Consider the following 20191-nt stretch of genomic DNA (forward strand, 5'->3'; position numbering starts at 1 on the left):
AAGGGTGCTAACATTAAATGTGATAAAGACAAGGACCACTGTGGAACCAGTGGCAACCTTGGGGGATAAAGACTGAGCATTCCCTTGAGAAATTGGCCGGATCTTTAATGGGAGAAAATGGATTTGTCCTCGACCTGAGCGTGGAAGGCCAATATGCCTGCCAAGTGGACCTTAAGGGATGTGGTAGCCAAACCCTCTGACTTCATCTTATATAAATATTCAAATATTAAAGGTAATGGGCAATTCTCTGATGTAACGCCCTTAACCCCATGCCCACTCTGAGAAACGCTTTATTTAGAATTGTACAACCTCCTAGTTTATATGGCCATTTAGACAGGAAAACCGCCTGGGACATGACTGGGAGAGGCTGCCCCATAATGGAGCTCTAGGGAAACAATAGAAACTTTTCCAGTTGGCAGGCTTGTGCATGCACAGTCCCAATATGGGACTGCAGAGAAGAATGAAGATGAATAATTGGCGTTCTTAGTTCACTGCTTTAGAATGTTAAGATGGAAGCAAGGTTTTCAACCTATTTCTAAACTGTATGCACATATAACTAGTTCAAAATAAAGCATGGATTATTTAGACACAAATACCAGTTGACAAGAAATAGAAGCTTTCCAAAGCAAGTTTAGCCAGTTTTGTTTATAATATACTTATGTGAATACATCTAAGTTTTTCTCCTATATTTTGATAATGTCATAATGTCAACCCATATAAAAAATGTATAGCACTTTGTTTTCTACAGGCTTTTCATTTAGTGCATGAATGAACATATACTCGCACTCAAAGAAAACCCGTACGGCTTTGTTTGGAGAGTGGTGCTACACCTAGACACACTCATATCCACTCACACTCCACTCTCCAAACATAGCTATATATTTTTTTTCCTTATGCACTCAATCTTTCTGAAAACTGCATCTTTAATTATATCGAAGAGAATGAGCCTATTAAGAAAGCAAAATTCCCATCATTCAAGGAGGGGGAAAATAGAGTAAAGAGACCACATGTCATAAACATTTTCCTTACAGGGAAATGTACTATGCCCCAAAAGGAACACTTTTAGGAACAAGTCACCAACAGGGTGTATTTTACCTTCTCTTCAGCACCTCACACTATCAGTGCAATCCTAAGAAGAGTTACTCCACTCTAAGCCCATTGATTTCAATGGGCTTAGACTGGTATAACACGTCTTAGGATTGCACTGTACTTGCACTGTACTCTACTTTCACTCAGTGAACGGCTATCATTTACTTCTATCGCATACTGTAACAGAAAGCATGTGAAGATAGAGTAAAAGCTATTATCTAATCTAAAGAGCTGAATCACTCCATTATAACGAGTTCATCAATTCCGTACTGCTGAATGTCAAGCAAGGAAAAAAGTGGGGGGGAAAGGAGGGGAGCTAGTTTCATCCTAGTGGGCTAAATAACAAAGACCAAAGCCCAGGGCTTAACTTCACTTGTGAATGCTTCCTGTAGTTTACAAAAATAGATTCAATGCTAGTGAGCTTTGAGTTCTAACACGCAGCCTTGACTCTCATCAATCACAAGAAGACACAGGATAGTGGGTGAGAAAGGGGGAGGAGATCCATTCCTGATCTGATTTAATCCTAGTTAACCAATTCTTCAGTTTAACATTCAAGCACAAATCAGTACATAAGGAGAGATGAACTGCCATTATCCTGAAGGTAGAATAAAAATAGGCTAGCTGCTTCCTGCCTTGAATGAAAGTTGTATTTAACACATTTTTATCCTGTCTTTCCACCCAATTAGGGCCCTCAAGGCAGTGAACAATTAAAAAGACATTAAAAATAAACTTTTAAAACATTACATATATAAAATGACAAGTAAAACAAACAGGAAGGAGGTTTATTAAGGGAATACCAAGCAAAAAAGAAATTCTTCACTTGCTGGAAGAAGACAGTGATCATGAAAAATAATCTCCCCAGGGAGTAAATGGCACATTTTTGGTGCTATGACCAAGAAGGTCCTTTCTTGAGTTGCCACCCATACTGCCTGCAATGGAAATTGCGAAAGCAGAGCCTCTGAAGTTGACTGTAATAGGCAGATAGGTTCATATGGAAGTAGGCAGTCCTTAAGGTATGCTGGTTCCAAGATGCTTAGGGGGTTAAAAGTTAACACCATCACACTGATTTCACTCCAGAAACAAATTGGGAGTCAGGACAGACGGGCCAAGACTGAAGTGATATGGTCCCTATGATTTACAACCAGTCAACAATCCTGGCTGAAGCATTCTGTTCCTGGGTGCGCTTTCAATAGCAGCCCTACATAAAGGGCATTGCAGTAATATAATATAGATGTTATTGTGGCATGTACTACAGTGTCAAGAAATTTTTTTACCCGGGAAAGGCAGCTGGTTCAGGCACTCTCTGGCTACCATTACCACCTGCTTATCCAAAAGGAGGCCCAGGCTTTTCGTCCTGACCTATGAAGCTCTAAACAGACTGGGACTAGCATACTTGAGGGCTCGCCTCTCCCCGTGTGTACCCCGGAGAGCCCTTAGATCAGCAGATAAACACCTACTGGTGGTCCCTGGCCCCAGGGAGGGTCGGCTGGCCTCGACCAGGGCCAGGGCATTTTCCATCCTGGCCCCGACCTGGTAGAACTTTATGTTGGAAAACACTTGGGCCTGCCAAGACCGTATATCTTTTCAGTGGGCCTGTAAAACAGAGACATTCCGCCAGACATATGGCTGAGGCCAGGCGCATTTGGATCCATTCCAAGTAGCCTCCCTGCTGGTCTCCTACTAGTGGGGGAGGCTATATGGTCCATCTGCCCCCCCACCCATGAGCTTGGGAGTTAGAGTTCACCAAGGTGTACCTCCGCCCTCTTTCCCCGTGTGTATGGTGTGCAAGGCAAGGGGAATGGTGCCCCATCTGGGATACTGAAATGTATACTGCTATGCGGAGATGTGATTTTATTGTTCTACCGTTTTATCTGTTGTCATTTATCTATTGCTGTAACCTGCCCATAGCCTGCTTGCAGGGAGGGCGGGCTATAAATGTAATGAATCAATTAGCAGCACCCTCAAGCTACAAACCTGTTCCTTTAAGTGAAGTGCAACCCCATCCAGAACAGGAGATACCCCAATTCCCAGGCCAGTCCTTTCAACCACCATTAGCACCTCTGTCTTGCTGGGATTAGCTTCTATTTATTAGCCCTCATCTATCCTAAAACTGCCCTGAGGCTCCAGTCAAAAGTTTACAAAGCCTCCCTGTGATCCACTAGCATAGAGCATATTGGCGACAGGCCAGCCCCATCTCCAGCTGACCTCACCTACCAGTTTTGTGTACATGTTAAAAAGTATGGGCAATAAGACAGAATCTTGTGGGACCCCACAGACTAGAGGCTGAAAAACAGTCCCCCACCCAGATCACATCACACTTATTCACCTAAAATCTTCTACATGAGATTTCCTTCTCCAAAACCTTATTTTTTTTATTTTGGTGATATCCTTTTATACTTACTGACATTTGACTTTTCTGAGACCTTTAATAGATGACATTAATATGAAAGTGTGATTGGTCTTTAACTTAGCTGACTGTTCATATTTTTAAACACATGATTTTTGCTGAAGCTAACTTACGATAACATTGCACATCTGCACTGATAACTTTCTTTAAAAACTTTGAAGGTCTAAAAAGTTAAATTAACAGATTATATCTAATCTTTTCTAGCAATTAAAAGATCATATATCTATTTTTCCCCAACTACTTTTAATTGGTTGTCAAAGATAAAAGTATGTTTCCACAACCTGTTAGTGAACTGCATTAAAGGTCATACAGAGCTTACTAAAAGACATGTATATAATTTGAGTATACACAATTAAAATCAAGTATCTGTAACAACTCTGATTTGCGCTTAGGTTCTGTTGCTGATGTAAGGATACAAAATGGAACAAAGACAGTGTGACCTAACACCACCACAAGGCATCACACTTGCAAACATGCTTCTGTATCCAGCAGGTTACTTAACACAGTCATTCTAGCACCATGCTATGTCACCTGTTTCTAGTTCAAAACATCAACTCAACATAACCTGTCAGAGGATATGTTCCCATGTAATTTTACATTCTATACCCAGGGCAATTTTTCCATTTAAACCTGCAGAGTATAACAAATGCAAAATGGAAGGCAGCTGCCACCGTTTAACTTCCACTTGTAAAAGAACCGCTTGGTTGTTACAGCTTTTGTTCTAGAAGCAAAATAAGCTCATACTATTGATGCATTTCGTAAATGGCAGTTTGTGGTATGAGCTCACAGCTCTTGCAGCTATGAGGTATGCCAGGAAACTCCTGATTGTATATATGTGTATAAATGCTGTAAGTAAATTAAAAATCTTGTAACAGATCAGCTCATGTTTATACCACTTACCCATAGTTTTCTTGTACCCCCTTGTTGACCTGTTGGAAGCTCTAGGTGGAGATCACCCCCACTTGAATACATTTCCACCACCTACAAGGACAGTCAAAAATTAAACTAGTTTCATAAGAAACACAGTTAGAAGCTATGATGAACCCACATACACACACCAACTACCTATGTGAAGTTTGTGTTTGACAAGTAGGTTTTCCAGACATGCATAATCAGGGGTCATTTCGCAGAAAAAGAGCTGGAGGAACTCATTAGCATAACTCTGTAGCATATGCCACGCCCCTTGACATCACCAGAATTGTGTCATTAGCAAAACTGATTTGCATATGCGACACCCACTGACCTCACCTATCCTGGATGTTTTAGACCCAATCCTGGCCATTCAGGGCTGAAATTGGGCCCAAAATGGCAAAAAGGGGCTGAAAATGGCCGAAAAGGAACCCAAAATGGTCAGGATCAGGCCACTGCTGAGTGGGAGAGTGATCCACCACCCATCAGAGGCCCGATCCAGGCCATTTTGGCCCCAATTCAGGCTGAAACGGGCCCAAAATGGCCGAGAGTCAGGTGGGCGGGGCCACCCTGACATGTGACCTCTTTGGGGAACTGCCGGAACTGCGTTCCTGTGCGTTCCCCCTCGAAATGAGCCCTGTGCATAACCAAATGCAGCTTTTCATATAGAGCAACTTGAATTTTAAATAGTATATTTAATTCATTTGAAGAATATGGAAAAAAACATCCAAGGAACATCCAGAATACTTATAAAGTCCTAAAGCAATATTTATATCTTAACAAGAAACTGTAGATATAAAAGTGCTACTTTATGCTTACCTGCAAGGGTTCACTGTGAGGGTTGTGTATATTTATTAGAGGAGAAAAACTGCTATTTACAGGAACTTTTGCCCCTATAAAAGGGCGTAGTCTGTAGGGGTTTGGTACTCCGACACCAAACACCTGTTAATAAAAAACCAAAATTTTAGTGTTGCAGTGTACATTTTCTTCTCATTCTCCACTTTAAGTTTACTTTAGAGAGTTTTATTTTAATAGTGCTATCAATCTAAACTCTTTTGTATACAAGTAATGTATGTCAAACTTTTGCTCCCTTGCAACTCTTGTTCAAGTGACAACTACAAACTAAGCATCTCCCAGACACAATTTCTTTCTTTCTTACAGCCAGATTTAGGACTTTTAAAAATAATTACCTATTTGCCATCTTCTGCTCCCTAATTTCATTAATGTCCTGGGATGTAATCTACCATGATTATGCACAAGATCAACTCCTTTATTTATCAGTGATTTGGGTTTTTTAGACATCCTTCTCACTCTTTCTTCTTTTATTTATCTATTTTTATATTGTGCTTGAAATTCAATTTTGGTCACTGCAATAAGTCAACTACTGTTACTACTTCTTATGAGTTAAACACATTATACCATTGCATTTTGATAGTGGGATGTGATTAAACTCTTCTAGCTGTTTACAAGCTGGAAGCTACTCATATCTATTCAATGGGACTTACTCCCAATAATCTGTCCTTAGGACTGCACTGCCAGCATTGTGCCGCTGCACCTTGGCTTTATCATTTGTACCCCTCAGGTCAGTGTGTACAAATACTGAAAAACTGTATGCATTATATTCATATAGTACTCTCCAGAGTGCATGGTATACTGAGTCTTTGGATACTGATTCCCATGCCCCCACACCCTCTGAAATTTCGTAGATGGCCACTACAGATATGACCTTCTCAACATTAGTAACCAAGACTACTGAATTCCCTCTTCTGTATGAAGATTCTTCTAGCCCCTTCCAGAATGTCTTTTTATCACCAGGTATGCTTTTTAAAGAAAGCTTTGTGGGGTTCCTGGCAAATTTGAATGGTTTTCTACTTGTTTTCTTGATTTTTGTTCCCCTTGTATGGTTATTTTTATCTTTTACTATTCATGTTGCATCTCTGCTGACAATTATGTTTCTGGATTTTCTAATTGTGGACTTCAGCCATTTCATTCATTAGCAACCTTGAGGCCGCTTTTCAATCAAGAGGCAGAGTATAAATATTTTAATAAATCAATATACAAATAAATAGTGTAATAATATAATCGGTCTATGGAGGACCACTTAATCCACTGAGCCCCCATATGCAGTATGATGGAGTACAGAACAGGTAGGCCACCTCAATGAGATCTAGGTCAGAATTAGACCACTCTTCATGTGAAATGGTCACAGATTAAAAAAGAAGAAGCTGAAGGTAGAAGGACACAACTATTTTTAGAAATTAGGCTCCCAGCCTCCCACTCTCTTGGATTTCCACAAACAATGCAAAACTGAATTATGCAGGAGGGCTTTTTAACACAGGTAATAAGACTGTGTTGTAAGGAAGCAGTTCAGAGAAATATGCTGGAAAGGGACAGTATATACTATCTGTTGCTGTAAGTATCTCCTGTTGGATAGTTCTGTGCCATGTAGTATGTCACCCAGTAGTGGTTAAGACACTACACTAGTGGTGTAGTGGTTAAGAACGGCAGAACTCTAATCTGGAGAACCAGGTTTGATTCCCCACTAGGGCTGTGCTATTCGGGTTTCACTACAGGTAAAGTTACCCGAAGCAGACACGATTCAGAAAGCTTCAGTATTCCCGCTTCGGAATACTGAAGCAAAGCTTTCCAAAGCATTTGGAAATGCTTCGGAAAGCTTCGGGGCTTGTTTAAACATCACCCCCACCTACCTTGCGGTGGCTCCAGGCCAGCTCCTCTGCCGCCACCCCGCCACCGCCCGAGCCTGCAGGGTGGTGGGGAAGGCCGGAGCCGCCTCCTCCTGCTCCACAAATGGTCGTGGCGTGCTAGTGGCTGGCGGCCATTTGAGGGGCAGGAAAGGCCGGAGGAGGCAGAGAAAGCCCTTTCCTGTCCCTCAAATGGTCACCAGCCACCAGCACGCCATGGCCATTTGAGGGGCAGGAAGAGCTGGAGGAGGCGGCTCCAGCCTTACCCACCACCACGCAGGCTCGGGTGGCAGTGCGGCGGTGGCAGAGGAGCCAGCTGGCTCCAGGCCGCGCTGGCTTCTGCTGCCGCCACCGCCGCCACCACAGCAGTGGCAGAGGCCCGCTGCCCAGCTGATGACTCTCCTGCCACCAGGTAAGTCGGTGGGGGTTGGAGGGGTCTCCCCAGAGTTGGGTGGGGGGTGGAGGGATCTCCCCAGGGGGGTGGGGGTAGAGGGGCTGCCCCAGGGAGGGTGGGTGGTGGTGGTGGGGAGTTCCCCCCTCACTTCAGTATGCTCCGAATCTTTACGGAGCATACTGAAGCGATTCCCGAACCCCGAATCCAAAGCGGCTTGCTGCTTCGGATTTGGGGGTATTCTGAAGCGGGAATACTGAATATCCCCACCCATGCACAGCCCTATTTCCCACTCCTCCGCTTGAAGCCAACTGAGTCACCTTGGGTCAGTCACAGCTTCTTGGAGCTCTCTCAGCCACACTCACTTCACAGGGTGGCTGTTGTGAGGATAATAATAACACACTTTGTAAACTGCTCTGAGTGCATGTTATTATTGTTTCTGTTGTTACTGGTATTATGTTTTGTTTCAGCACTGTTTTCAGCTTTATATCAGATTTCTGCTTGTTTTCAAATTTCTGCAATTCTTATCTTATTAAATTGTGTACTGCATGTTCCAGCCATTAATCATATTGATCTACACTGTGTAATCCTCCTTGAGTCTCTGTGAGAAAGATGGACTATCAATAACATAAATAAATAAGTGGCCCTTATTCTTGCAATCTTACACCATCAGATTCTATAAGCATGCTGCATCTGAATGACATCTTATCCCATTAGTAAACTCCACCCAAGAAAGCAAAAAAATTGAACAGGATCTAATATTAATCATGAAATACTGCCCATTTAACTAACGGCCTCATCTTCACAGACAACTGCTGAAACCTGAACCGGTTACAAATTATTAAGACAATGTGTAGGGCAAAAACGATAATTTTTTCCCTTTGACTTCCAACAGTTTAGAAAGTATTAAAATTGCATTTCTTCTTACCTGATAAGTAAATACCCCATGATTAGATGTGTTAATAAATAAAGTGTTTTCTACATTTCCCACCATTCTTGCAAGAAAAACTACATCAAATGATGTATTCCCTCCTGGGAGAATTTTCTGAAAAGCAAGCAACAAAAGAAAAAAGCACCAGACTTAACATGGCATGCTCTTTGGGGGTGAGGAGCATAGTAGGTCAAGTGCTCAGTAAGGCAAATATTTCTGAATGAATGTCGAACAATGAAGAAGGTATATTTGAAAGCCCTATATGAACATCCCATTGAAACTAAAAGAGTATGTGTTTCAGCAGAATTAGCTTAAACGTACCTGTTCTGAAGTTTTTCATTTGATAATTTAGACCAGATTCTAAAGATTGGCATTAAAGAACTAAGATTTAGCCATCATTTTAAACTACCCAAAATCTTTAAAATAGAAGTTATATTCAGTCAACCTTCAACTTAAGTGGCCCATTGGAAGAAGAGCCACTTAAGTTGGAGGAAGGCTTCAAACTTCAGCCGAGAGGAAAGTTGGGTTATAAACACAGGGGGTCCACATGAAACCTTTACAACTTTAAGTACAGCTTTTGAATGGGGTCACATACCATGATTTTTTTGCATTGGTAAAGCATCTCAATTTTTTTTTTCCTGGGCATCTGAAAAGCTGCACGTTGTGTGAGAGTTAGAACATGACATTGAGCAAGCCTGTAGTTACAGTATTGACTTGACATCTCCAGGTGATGGGGTGGGGGGAGCTCAAGTTGAAGTGGAATTTGGATAATTGTATGCAAAAATAAATGTTAAATAAACATTTGGTTATATTTTGTTCAGTGAACCAAACTTCATTACTATGTGTGTTTTCATTCAATATTTACTATGATTCAAAGTTACAAAGGTTTCATGTGGACACTCTGTATTTTAATAAACTTTGCTCAGTGCAACTATAACCACAGTCTGGAAGAGTCCCTAACCCTCATCATTGAAAATGTGGCACAATAAAATCTGGAACCATTATGTTATGGAAAAAATTACAGCTTGGATTATACAATCAGAATCGATGTTTTTCAATCAAATTTTCTGGAGGACTGGTTACCTGTTATTGACTATTTGAATAATTTGAATACAAACTCTAGTAAGTGATACCTGTCTGTTCCATTTGCTATATAAGCTGTTACAATGTTCTTAGCATTTTAAAAATTCAAAGTTCCATGTTGTATTTTCTTGTGTAAGTTATGCTTCAGCACTACGTGATATCAACTGATGTTATAATACGGGATATATTCCAAGAGCAATCAAGCAAGGATGGAAAGCCATCATGATTTTTTACTATTCCAGGAGCAACTTACAAGTTGATCCTGGAAAGTTTCAATGTGCTTCCATTAAATCTAGCCTCTTAAGGAATTCCTACTTACAGTTTAAAGCAATTGAGCGCACATGGTTCAAACAAAGTGGATTTATCTTTATTTAGCTACATCTGTTGATGTGCAAGTGGTAAAAAATCATGATGGCTTTCCATCCTTGCTTGAGAGAATGAAGAAGTTATAAACAAAGACAGAAAAAGGGGTACTATGCTCACACTAAAACAGGAAGAGATGCAGTAAAAATCGCAAATGTCCCACTCTCCTTAGGAAGGAGTGTTGAACTACAATTTCCATGAGGACATTCTTAAAGCGGCAGTACATATTTCTGATTATGTTAATATAAAGGCTTTCTAAGCTGTGGCTAACAGCACAGGATACCTCAAGTTCTTTCCGTAATTACACTGTTGCTTTTGTTTATTGTTATCGTTACTTATTGTTAAAAAAATTTAACATTTTTTAAAAAAGTTTTTTAAAAACTTTGCTTAGTAGAGTGGAAAGATAGGAATAGGATCCACCCCAGTTTAAATATGACTGAAATGTCTGAAAAATAAAACATGCACGGATTTGTTATTTGCTTGTTGCTGCAATTCTCCTTATAAGAGAACTTGGGCTGAAGTTCATAATATATAGTCCATCTGCTATGCCAGAATACTGCCATTTTTATTTGCAAAGTTTCTAGTTGCAAGCCATGAATCAAATATCCCATAGTAAAATATGTTTGGAAATGCATTAATTGGCTCAGAGATTATATGTGATCAGTTTTCTTATTTGAACCTGCAGGGGTTTGAATCAGTAAGCTCTCCAAACTCCTTCCCCTGTCCACTAAAGATATCGTCTCTTGGGTTTTTGGGCTCTTTCAAGTGATGATGACAAGCTTTTAGAACAACCAGATCAGGGCAAGAGCAATAATAATACCAGGGTTCACTTAATGTCAGTTGTGCTGCGACAAATGCCTAACTAAGAACACTTTTTTGTTGCTATTTGCTTTGGTAAGCTCATTTTAACAGGCAGTTTGACATGAGATCTTTTCATGTCTTTTGCTCTAGCCAAGTGTCTAAAATAAGAGTGACATGTTACAGAAACTGTGTTAAACACCACCTCATAAAAACATGCTTGAAATTTCATCATACTGAAACCGGAACAAGTTATTGACAACTACTCATGAATACACAGGGTTAATAAACCAAATACGAATCCAGAAAAAAAATAAGTTACTGCTAGTTGGGAGTTCATTGATGCTGCATAACAATTATTGCCTGTTTGAGATGGGTTAACACTCCTACTAAAACAGCATTGACCTTACAGGCTCATAGTCTCTCTATGTGGTACCTGTTGCCAGCTTTGACTGGCATGCCAACTGTAGCTCATCTTTTAGAGTGATGATCTGGCCACAATGATTCATGCTTTAATCACCTCGAGATTAGATTACTTTAACATGCTCTCCAGGAGGTTGCCCTTGAAGAATTCCCTGAAACTAAGTTATTCAAAATGTAGCAGGGATGCCCCAATTTGTCCATATTACACAGGTGTTAGAAAGCTAGCTCTGGATTCCAGAATGTTTCTAGGCAAAACTCATGGTGCTGGTTTTAACCTTTAAAACCCTGAATGATCTGGGAACCAGGAACATAACTACTTCTCAAGAACTACTGCTTCAACAGAGGTCTTGCTCCAGGTATCCCCAACTGGAATGGGGTTGAGGAAGACAGTGCGTTTTCAGTTGTGTCACCATATTTATGAAATAGTCTTCTTCAAAACATTCATCCAGTACCAACTCTTATTTTTTACAGTGGAGACATTTTTATTTTGGTTAGCTTTTTCTTAGCATGTTGGGTGATGCTGTCTCCATGAATGGGAAACTGGTCCACTGACTGATAACTAGAAACTTCTTATTGGAACTGTTTGCTGAAGTGGATACAGCACTTAATTAGAAAATTCTTCTAAACCAATCTTCTAAACTATGAGTTTAGCTCTGAACTGTGCCCCATTATATTCCATACAATACGTTCACCAACATTTAGCAGGGCCAATTAAAAACTCAGTATGATGTTCAAGCTTTTCAGTCCACAACAAATATTTTTCAGGCCATGTTAAACTTGGGAGGAGGGAATGTTGCTGGGTATACTTGAAGGCCATGGGTTTGCTTTTGCTTCATAAAATTGACAGCACAATCCAGATTAGAATGTATTTACAGAGGTCAACCTATGTCTCTAGGGCATTGTAAACCTGTATTTAAAGTTGCAAGTGCACAACACTTAAGGAAACGTGTAGAGTAGGATGAAAGGATGTATCCCCTGAAATCTTGCTAGTCACAGTAATGCCCTTTGACATTTACTTTTCATACATCTCCTCCACAGTGAACTGTATTTAGCACAATCTTGCTAAAGCTTTGCATTTACAGGTAAGCTATTTAAATCATTGAGATCTTGGAGTGAAACAAGCCTGTCTGTGTAATAAAATCAACTTCAGCAGACCAAGGTGACTCACCCTGTTCTGAAAAAAAGATGCATGAAAATGTGAGGTTGTTGCAGATATCGATACTAATGTGATAGTTTCTTCTGAACTGGGATTATGCAAGTAAACTTTTTCCATTTTTGGCATCCCAACTGGCCTGTTTAGAAAGAAAGAACAGGAAAATATATATTTAAGATGTTCTGTAAATTGCTTATCACCACAACTACAACCAAATTCTAGATGTAAGGGGGGGGGGGAATCTGCCTGAATTTGCATGGAAAAGTTGTAACTTTTGCACATGCACAAGGAGTTTCAGTCTTCCTCATCTGTAATAAAGATTTCTGTAAATACAGAGAACAAGAAAACTAAGCTACAAACAAGCCGACTGCACTGGCTGAAAAGACTCTAAGAATGACAGGAATTGATATGCAGATGTACCAAAATACTCTGCACCAGGAAAAGAAAGAGCAAATTTGTTAAGGATATCAGGAATCTAAGGTCTCTTCAGCCTACAGTTGGTCTGACCCGCAACTGTTACTCATTCTAATATACTTGGCCATATATTGTTTTGGTTTCTAAAACATATCCAACAGTTTCACATGCAAGACACATAAAATAGTATCACCGTTTTACAGACTACATAAAATAGAATAAAAAGCAAAACAGGACACAACCAGGGTTTACAACATTAAAGTAATGACTAAGAATTAAAACTAAAAATAAACAGTATATGTACAGCTGATAAATAATAACGTAAATTATTTATGTGAAGTTGCAGCAATGTGACCTATTTTGCTGATGTCTGAGTGCTTCCTGAGCAGGTGATGGTTTATCAGCATGCTGGTGAATCCATGATTTTTTTTTCATTCTACACATAGGTTAGCAACAACTGAGAGATAACAAAACATTCTAAACTGATGGAATGGATTAGATTAAGCAACAGCCAAATTCATTGGCCCTATTTTTTAATTACCTGGGAGCCTCTCTTTGATTTTTGTAAAAGAGAAGTCCATTCAGATTTTGATATTTTCAAATATACAACTTCCTTGTAATAAACTGTAGACTAGAGAAAATGAAATTTTATGGTAATGGTAGTAGCAGTTTGTTTGTAGAAAACATAATTTAGAGTTTGCTTGATTCAGTGAATTGTGTTAATACAAATCTTTATTGTCTGCTCATCTCACTCAATGGAATGGGACAACTGGTATGAACCATTTACTTCTGAACCTGTTCCCCCAATTTATATATGTGATTGTATTTATTGAGATTTGAAATGTGTATAATATCTATCTATAACTTCCTTAGAAAAATGTATTATATTAGCTTTCTCTGACCAAAGAAGCTGTTCTTCACCGAAAAAACAGCATCCTTTGTCCAATACATATCCACCTACTTCCCTACATGCTTTTTTCCTCCAAATACAAAACCACAGAATTTGGATAAAACTCAATGCATGTACTTGCTAATAGTGTGAATTACAGTAGTGTTCATCCACTTATAAACCAGCTGTATCACATTCCGGCTAGCCAACAGAGCGAGTCTTAGTACATGAAATGTTCTGCTTAGGCAGTTATGGTTCTGGGCATCTAACAGCAAACATCAGTTTTTCCTTCCCTTTGAATAAAGAGGTTCTTCAAATAAGAGTTTATTTCTGAAACTGTAATATCAACTGGCACTATTAAGTAGCGAAAACTTTCCAACTTACTGTTCATGGAAATCCAGCATTGGTGGCTCAAACCGAATTGGTCTGCAATTCCCTCGATACATAGATACACTGCTGGGGAAACAATGTGTGTAAATAAATTTAATGAAGAAACTATTTTTAAATCATGTTTATATGAATGCCCAGTGCTCACTATATTATTAGTTCACTAGATCACTGCCATTAACAAAGGAAATCTAGTAAAGTTTTCCAACAAGTACAGATTATCAGCAGTATTCTCCTTGTACTAAACATTTATCAACAGTGGACGAGATAGCAACTGAACATGAGCAATGCAGTCCATGCCTAGGTGGACTTGCAATCAAAAGTGGCCGTCTGATCATTTCTTAGGAGGTTTGCTTAATATAACCATCCATGAACAAATCAGTAGAACTTATTTCTCTCTTAGCTTCTTTTGACACAGTGTACAGATAGCAAAGTAACAATTTTCTGCACTGGAATGGAAGTAGTTTATATACAAATCAGGGTTAAATTAAAGGGTACACATTCTAGAATTAGGCACACAGTTCACTGGAAGATAATTCTTAGTAGGTGATTTTAAAATGCACTGAGGCAGGGGTCCCCAATGTGGTGCCCGTGTGCACTGTGGCACCCACCAAGATCTTTCCTGGCATCCACCAAATGCTTTTAGCAGGTGGCTGGGGCCAGATGTAGCTTTTGCCCAGCGGGGCTTCTGAACGGAGATCTGATTGGCTGTGCAGACCTTTACTCTGTGACTGAAGCTAAACTGTGTGTAAGCAATGAAATATTAAGATAATGCGTTCATTTTAAAAGGTATTCTGTTAAGCATAGATGCTCCTGAAATGTTGAAGAGTTATGCATTAGAGATATATATAACCTCCCTCCCTGACATTTTGAGGGTGGTTTGACCTCCTGTGGCAGCCCAACACACTGTGTCTGAATTCCAAAGGTGACCACAGGTTGAAAAAAGGCCGAGGAGCCCTAGACTGAGGTATAAAAGCTATTAAGAATTTTTTTACTGAACCACTTCTAGCAAAGACATTTGTTCATCATAATACCTTTATACCAAAAGCCCTTGTGGTTATCACTCTCCAACAATGAGTATCTGTAAAAGATAGGATGAATTTTTTCCATGATCACACAAAAATGCTAGACCATGTCTAAATTACATGCAGAATGGACCATGGAATAAATTCACAATACAATCAAGGACTAACATTTGTGGAGACTTGATACAGATTCCATTTGGCGAACAAACTATAATGGCTATGTGAACTGGCCCTTCAATGCAACATAGCCACTTTTAAAAAAATTAACACACATGTCATGGTAGCCTTTAAATACACTTCTGAGAGGCCCTTACAGGGACAAAAGATGAGATGTAATTTTTCACTTCAAGCACCATCAACCAATACAAGGAATGGACTGGCCCATTGGGCATGATTTAGGTAGAATACAAAGAATGGCACTCTGATTTCTTGCAGCTAACGGCGATCCATCTTATATGACGACATCTGATACAAAGGTATTATTTATATATGGTCTGCTAATGTACCCAATGCCAGGCTGGACCAACATAAAATATTTTTTTATTATTCCCCTGTCCAGGCGCAGAAGCCCCCCCACGCCCCAACGCCCCCACGAGGTCCGCCAGCGGGACACAGACGGAGGAGGCAGCTGTGGCAGGGCGGGGAAGGACTGCCCACGCGGGGAAGGACTGCCCCCCGCGACAGCAGCGGCTGAGACGAGGCCAGGGCCGATCCCCGGCAGCTCGAAGCAGTGGGACAGGCACCGGACTTCGCCGGCACCACAACGCTGCCACCAGCAGCAGGAGGAGCTGCAGTGCCGAGCAAGGAAGCACCTACCCGCCCCAACATGTGGCGGGCCGACGCCCGGCCCGGCCTGGCCCGAGCTTCGAGGCCTTAAAGGGAACCCCCTCAGGGCCCTCCAGGTGGGCAGGCAGGCGGGAAGGCAACCCTGGCCGCAGTGCCCCCCTCTGGCTCAGACGCCCTCACTGGCGAGGCCCACACCCCCCAAGGAGGATTTAAGCCTTATTTCCAGCATTATAATTATCGTATTTTCTTATTGTTTGTTGTAACAATTAAAATGGAAGGGATCTGCACTACAGGATTTACAGGCGCTTACACGAGCAATTGTGAAACTGATTTCTATTTGGGAAGACTTGCTGTATGCATTGAATACTAAGCAAGATCTCTTACTTGCAGATTAAGTGCCCAGAACTTTCCAGAAGCAAGTGCTGGTAGGTACTGGATAGAACAAAATTGTTTCATGACATGGAATGTAACTCTGGACTTTCCAAGAGGTTTAATTCTGCTGGGAAAATAAAGGACTGCCTTGACAGGTAGGCTTCCTCTGCTGGGCCAGGAGGCAAGAACCAGGCTGAAATTTTTGGTATCCTCCACCAGGTGGCATACTCCTCCAGTTCAGAAATTCCCATAGCAGTTGAAAACTTACTGTCTAAAAATGGAGCTTTACTTAGGTATTTAACCACATTCACAAAAACAATTAAGTACAAAGTGGAAAACCACTAAGTATGAAGAACTTTAGGAGCAGGGAAATTTTGTGTTTTATGTAAAAAGAGGGATATTCACATGTTGCCCTGCTTCCAAAGATACTCCATAAAAGATATTCAGCCCCCTCACCGCTTTAACAACAGAGTGGGGCAAGGATGTCCTTTATGTTCCTTTATGTTCCCAGTAGAATTAACCCTCTAGGTAAGCCCAAAGTTACATTCTCACTTGGAGAAGGAGGACATCCTTCTCTGAATAGGATGCTGAAAAGCTATGTTTGACCATTCAATGATGGTGCAGCTGAGGGCTATACTATACCCTGTGCCCCAAAGCTATAAAAGCTGAGAAAACATAGCAATGTTATGTCTTTATTACCACCTAGTCTTTATGGAAAGCGTGTAATCGTGGGCTCTGTTCTGAGATCTTCCTTGCAGATGTTGATACAACCAGAAATACCTTTGTCAGGAGTTCCAACAATATGTCAAAGAGAAATTTGAAGGACCTGCAGACCATATAATGATGCTCTCCACAGGAAACTATTCATGTGAAGATGCCAAAGTACTCCCCTCAAACAGCAGAAGCACTGAAACGAACACAGACTCTTATCTTTGGATCATATTTGATTGAAGACATTATGTCAGGTCATCTTTTGAAAGGTACCAGGACTTGAGATGAAGTCATCTTCATAACCTCTAACTCCTTCTACCTGCACCACTTAACACAAACTCTCCATATAACATCAAGGTAGACCCACAGATGCCAGCATGACTTACATTATATCTTCCAAATACCCATGTAAGGAGACTTCAATTAGGCCAACGGAGTGCAGGGTATTTCAGTTACCTTGATGTCTTTGGGAACTGGTTTGGGCTCAGTGTTACTCAGGTAACAAGAAGATTTATGTTTACCCGAGTACTTTGTCTTTGCCTTTTTTGGAGGAGGATTGGAGATGTTACGATTGGGAGCTCTCTCCTTGGGTGAACCCAACCCTTCCAGGTGTGGATCCAAGAGAGGTCCTGTTGGTGTACAAGATAGATGTCTCTATGTTGGTCCCAGTGTGTCTTTTGAAGTCCATCTAGGGCAGATCTGACACAAGGCCATCAAACACAAGGCTCCAGTGACGCTCAAATCTGGGGATGCCGGCTGTGTCAGATCCAACTGATCTTTAAGTTCTGCTAGGGTAGATTTTGCTGCCAGACTGCAGGAGCTTGGAGGGGGCTCTTTCTCGTAACATAGCCCTAAGCCACATAGCTCTCTCAGTGCAAGCCTTGGGCGTGAAGACCTGGCAGTGCTTACGGTCCTCAACATTATGCCCTTCTCCAAGACAGACAATACAGAGGGCACTTTTTGAACAAGGCCTTATCTGCCATGAAGTTGTCAGATTTTCTCCTTCTCTCCTCAGATGACCACATGACAATCTGAATGGGCTGGAAAGAAGAGCTCACTACAGTGTGTCTTCTCTAACTGGCAGCAAAAGAGGGAAGGAATGTTATGGCTGACAACAGGTAGCTCTGGAACAGCTCCCCCACTGCATGAAATCTTGGTCAGGAGGTTTTTAAGCAGTTAAGAGCACTTTTTTTGTAATACTTTACCATCTTTATCCAGGATGGCACTTCCAGAGATAATAGTGAAGTGTCAATTTTCTTTCATCACTTTAAGTCAAAAGAAAGCTTTTTTGAGAAGGATCTTCTAAGTATAGTGTATCAATATACATGCATTGATCCTCCCTTACAATTTAGTCACTGTACTAACACAAACATCCATCCCTACAATACCTACGAATAATGTATTTCATAATACGTTGCATACAAAAGACTGCAAACGTTGCCAAAATTAAACTGTTACCATATCCAGCAGCCCCGTTTTATAGAAATGATTTCGTAATCTGGATTTTTTTTCAGGGCTACATCCCTTATGCTGAACAGTCCCTTTTAAGCCATGCCAGAATATTCATTTAGAATAAACGTGAAAAGGCTCCCAACTAGAACTGAATCAGCATTAGCCTGCAGTCTTTACAAATGTTCAATGTTTTCAGATAGGTGGTGACATGCTGCAACTCTACTTGGCACTGATGAGAAAAATTGCAATACTAGGTGACTCAACAGTTGGTAAGGGACTTAGAATCTGGTCTCTTGAAATAAACACCTGGGTGCAGTTTAATGCAACAACGAAAAATATTTACTGTTTGAAATTAGGCACAAGCAGAGCAGAACACCCTGGCATAATATCAGGGACAGCAAGTATAGCCCAGAGCCTAAGAATTTATTTGCCGGTTCATTTATCAGGCCCTTAGAAAACTAGTTTATGAAACTAATGAGGAATTAACATTGCTTCAGGCACATTTTAAAGAAAGGTAGAATGTAGGATGTTCTCTCTGTGAGTCTCTGAGAAAGGCAGGTTATAAGTGAAATGATGATGATGTTCTATAGAACAGCTAGTGATCACAGTGCCAAACTAGGAGCTAGAGAACTGGGTCTGAATTCCCTCCCTGCCACTCAAGTTTGCTGGGTGATCATGGGCAAGTCACATACTCAGCCTAACCTACTTCAAGAGCTGTTGATGTGAAAATAAAATAAAGGAGATGATGCTGTAAGTTGCTTTAAGGAGGAAAGTGGGCTATAAATAAATCCTACAATAAGAACAAATTATCTACAGCATTTGGTTGCTCTCTTTTTTATCTCACTAGCCTCACTACACATGGTACACATACTTGTAAACGAAAGCCCAACAGATGCCTTTCCTAGGGAAAAATCAGCATCAACAGAGGCCAGTTAAGAGTACAAAAAAGGGGACACAAAGTGCTTAACTCTTTACCCACTTGCCAATCATCACTTCCAAATTGCTTCCCCTTTCTGAGTTCCAAATGTGTGTTTGCACTAATTGTGGCTAATAGACAACAGTATTCTCTGCACATAAAGGCAAAAAGCATATTTAGAATTGCTTTTTAGAATCAACTCAAAGAATTTCACTTATCTCCAATAGTACAAACTTAGTTCTTAAAGGAGTTCTATTCTAACATTGTTAGCTCCAAAGGATTAATATGTAATTAACAGAATTTCAGGTGCCTTAAGCATTACCTGGCTTATTGCCAAAAGATGCAGCTTAGAGAAGCAAGAATGAGAGGAACTGCCCAGAGCGATATCGGCAACGCTTGCAAGCTGTATACAGAAGCTCATATTCCCAAGCTAACGGCAACTTAACTCCAGCACCTGTGTGGGATCTTGATTCCTTAGGGGAAAGCTATTAGTGAATAGCTTCCCAACCAAGTTCTCTCCTCTTCATCTTACACTAGATAGAAACCACCATTTCAATTAAGTGGAGCATGGAAAGGAAAGATAAAAGAGCAAGAGAGGAAGGTGAGAAATAACTAAGTATGTATCTTTTTCATCTTTCTTCCAGCTTCGCCCTAACTCTGAAACCATTTAAGAACTGGAGAGACATACGAGTTAAAAACCAGACGAAGGAGGTGATAAGATAGGCTGCCCTGATTTCATTTATGCAAATCTCACTCTCACATGCCAAGCAACAGCCCAACACGTTCTCTCATACCCTTTGACTTAATCCAGTTATGTCTCCCTACTGTCTAATGTGAAAAAGGGCCTCAGTCACCTGACCTTAGATATTTTTGCACTGTTTTTTGACCTATTTTGGCCCACAACACAGTTAATACAGACACTGAAGAATCCATAAAATCAGCAGAACAGCCACCTAGTCAGATAGCAACAGCTCAACAGAACTAATAATA

General features: G+C 40.7%; 1 protein-coding gene across 3 annotated transcripts in view; it reads right to left on the reverse strand.

The window, feature by feature from the left end:
- TMEM131 (transmembrane protein 131) overlaps positions 1 to 20191 on the reverse strand; it is a 111620-nt gene that overhangs the window by 42202 nt on the left and 49227 nt on the right. For 2 of the 3 annotated variants that reach the window (XM_054973399.1, XM_054973401.1), the window contains exons 4-8: positions 13937 to 14008; positions 12265 to 12388; positions 8427 to 8543; positions 5225 to 5347; positions 4397 to 4477 (exon numbers count right to left, since the gene is read on the reverse strand). In XM_054973399.1, coding sequence (XP_054829374.1) covers positions 4397 to 4477; positions 5225 to 5347; positions 8427 to 8543; positions 12265 to 12388; positions 13937 to 14008 — 517 coding nt within the window. The remainder of the gene's footprint in view (positions 1 to 4396; positions 4478 to 5224; positions 5348 to 8426; positions 8544 to 12264; positions 12389 to 13936; positions 14009 to 20191) is intronic. The other variant, XM_054973400.1, reaches the window with a different exon arrangement.

The sequence above is a fragment of the Eublepharis macularius genome, chromosome 3 (genome assembly GCF_028583425.1).
Source record: "Eublepharis macularius isolate TG4126 chromosome 3, MPM_Emac_v1.0, whole genome shotgun sequence".
NCBI lineage: Eukaryota > Metazoa > Chordata > Lepidosauria > Squamata > Eublepharidae > Eublepharis > Eublepharis macularius.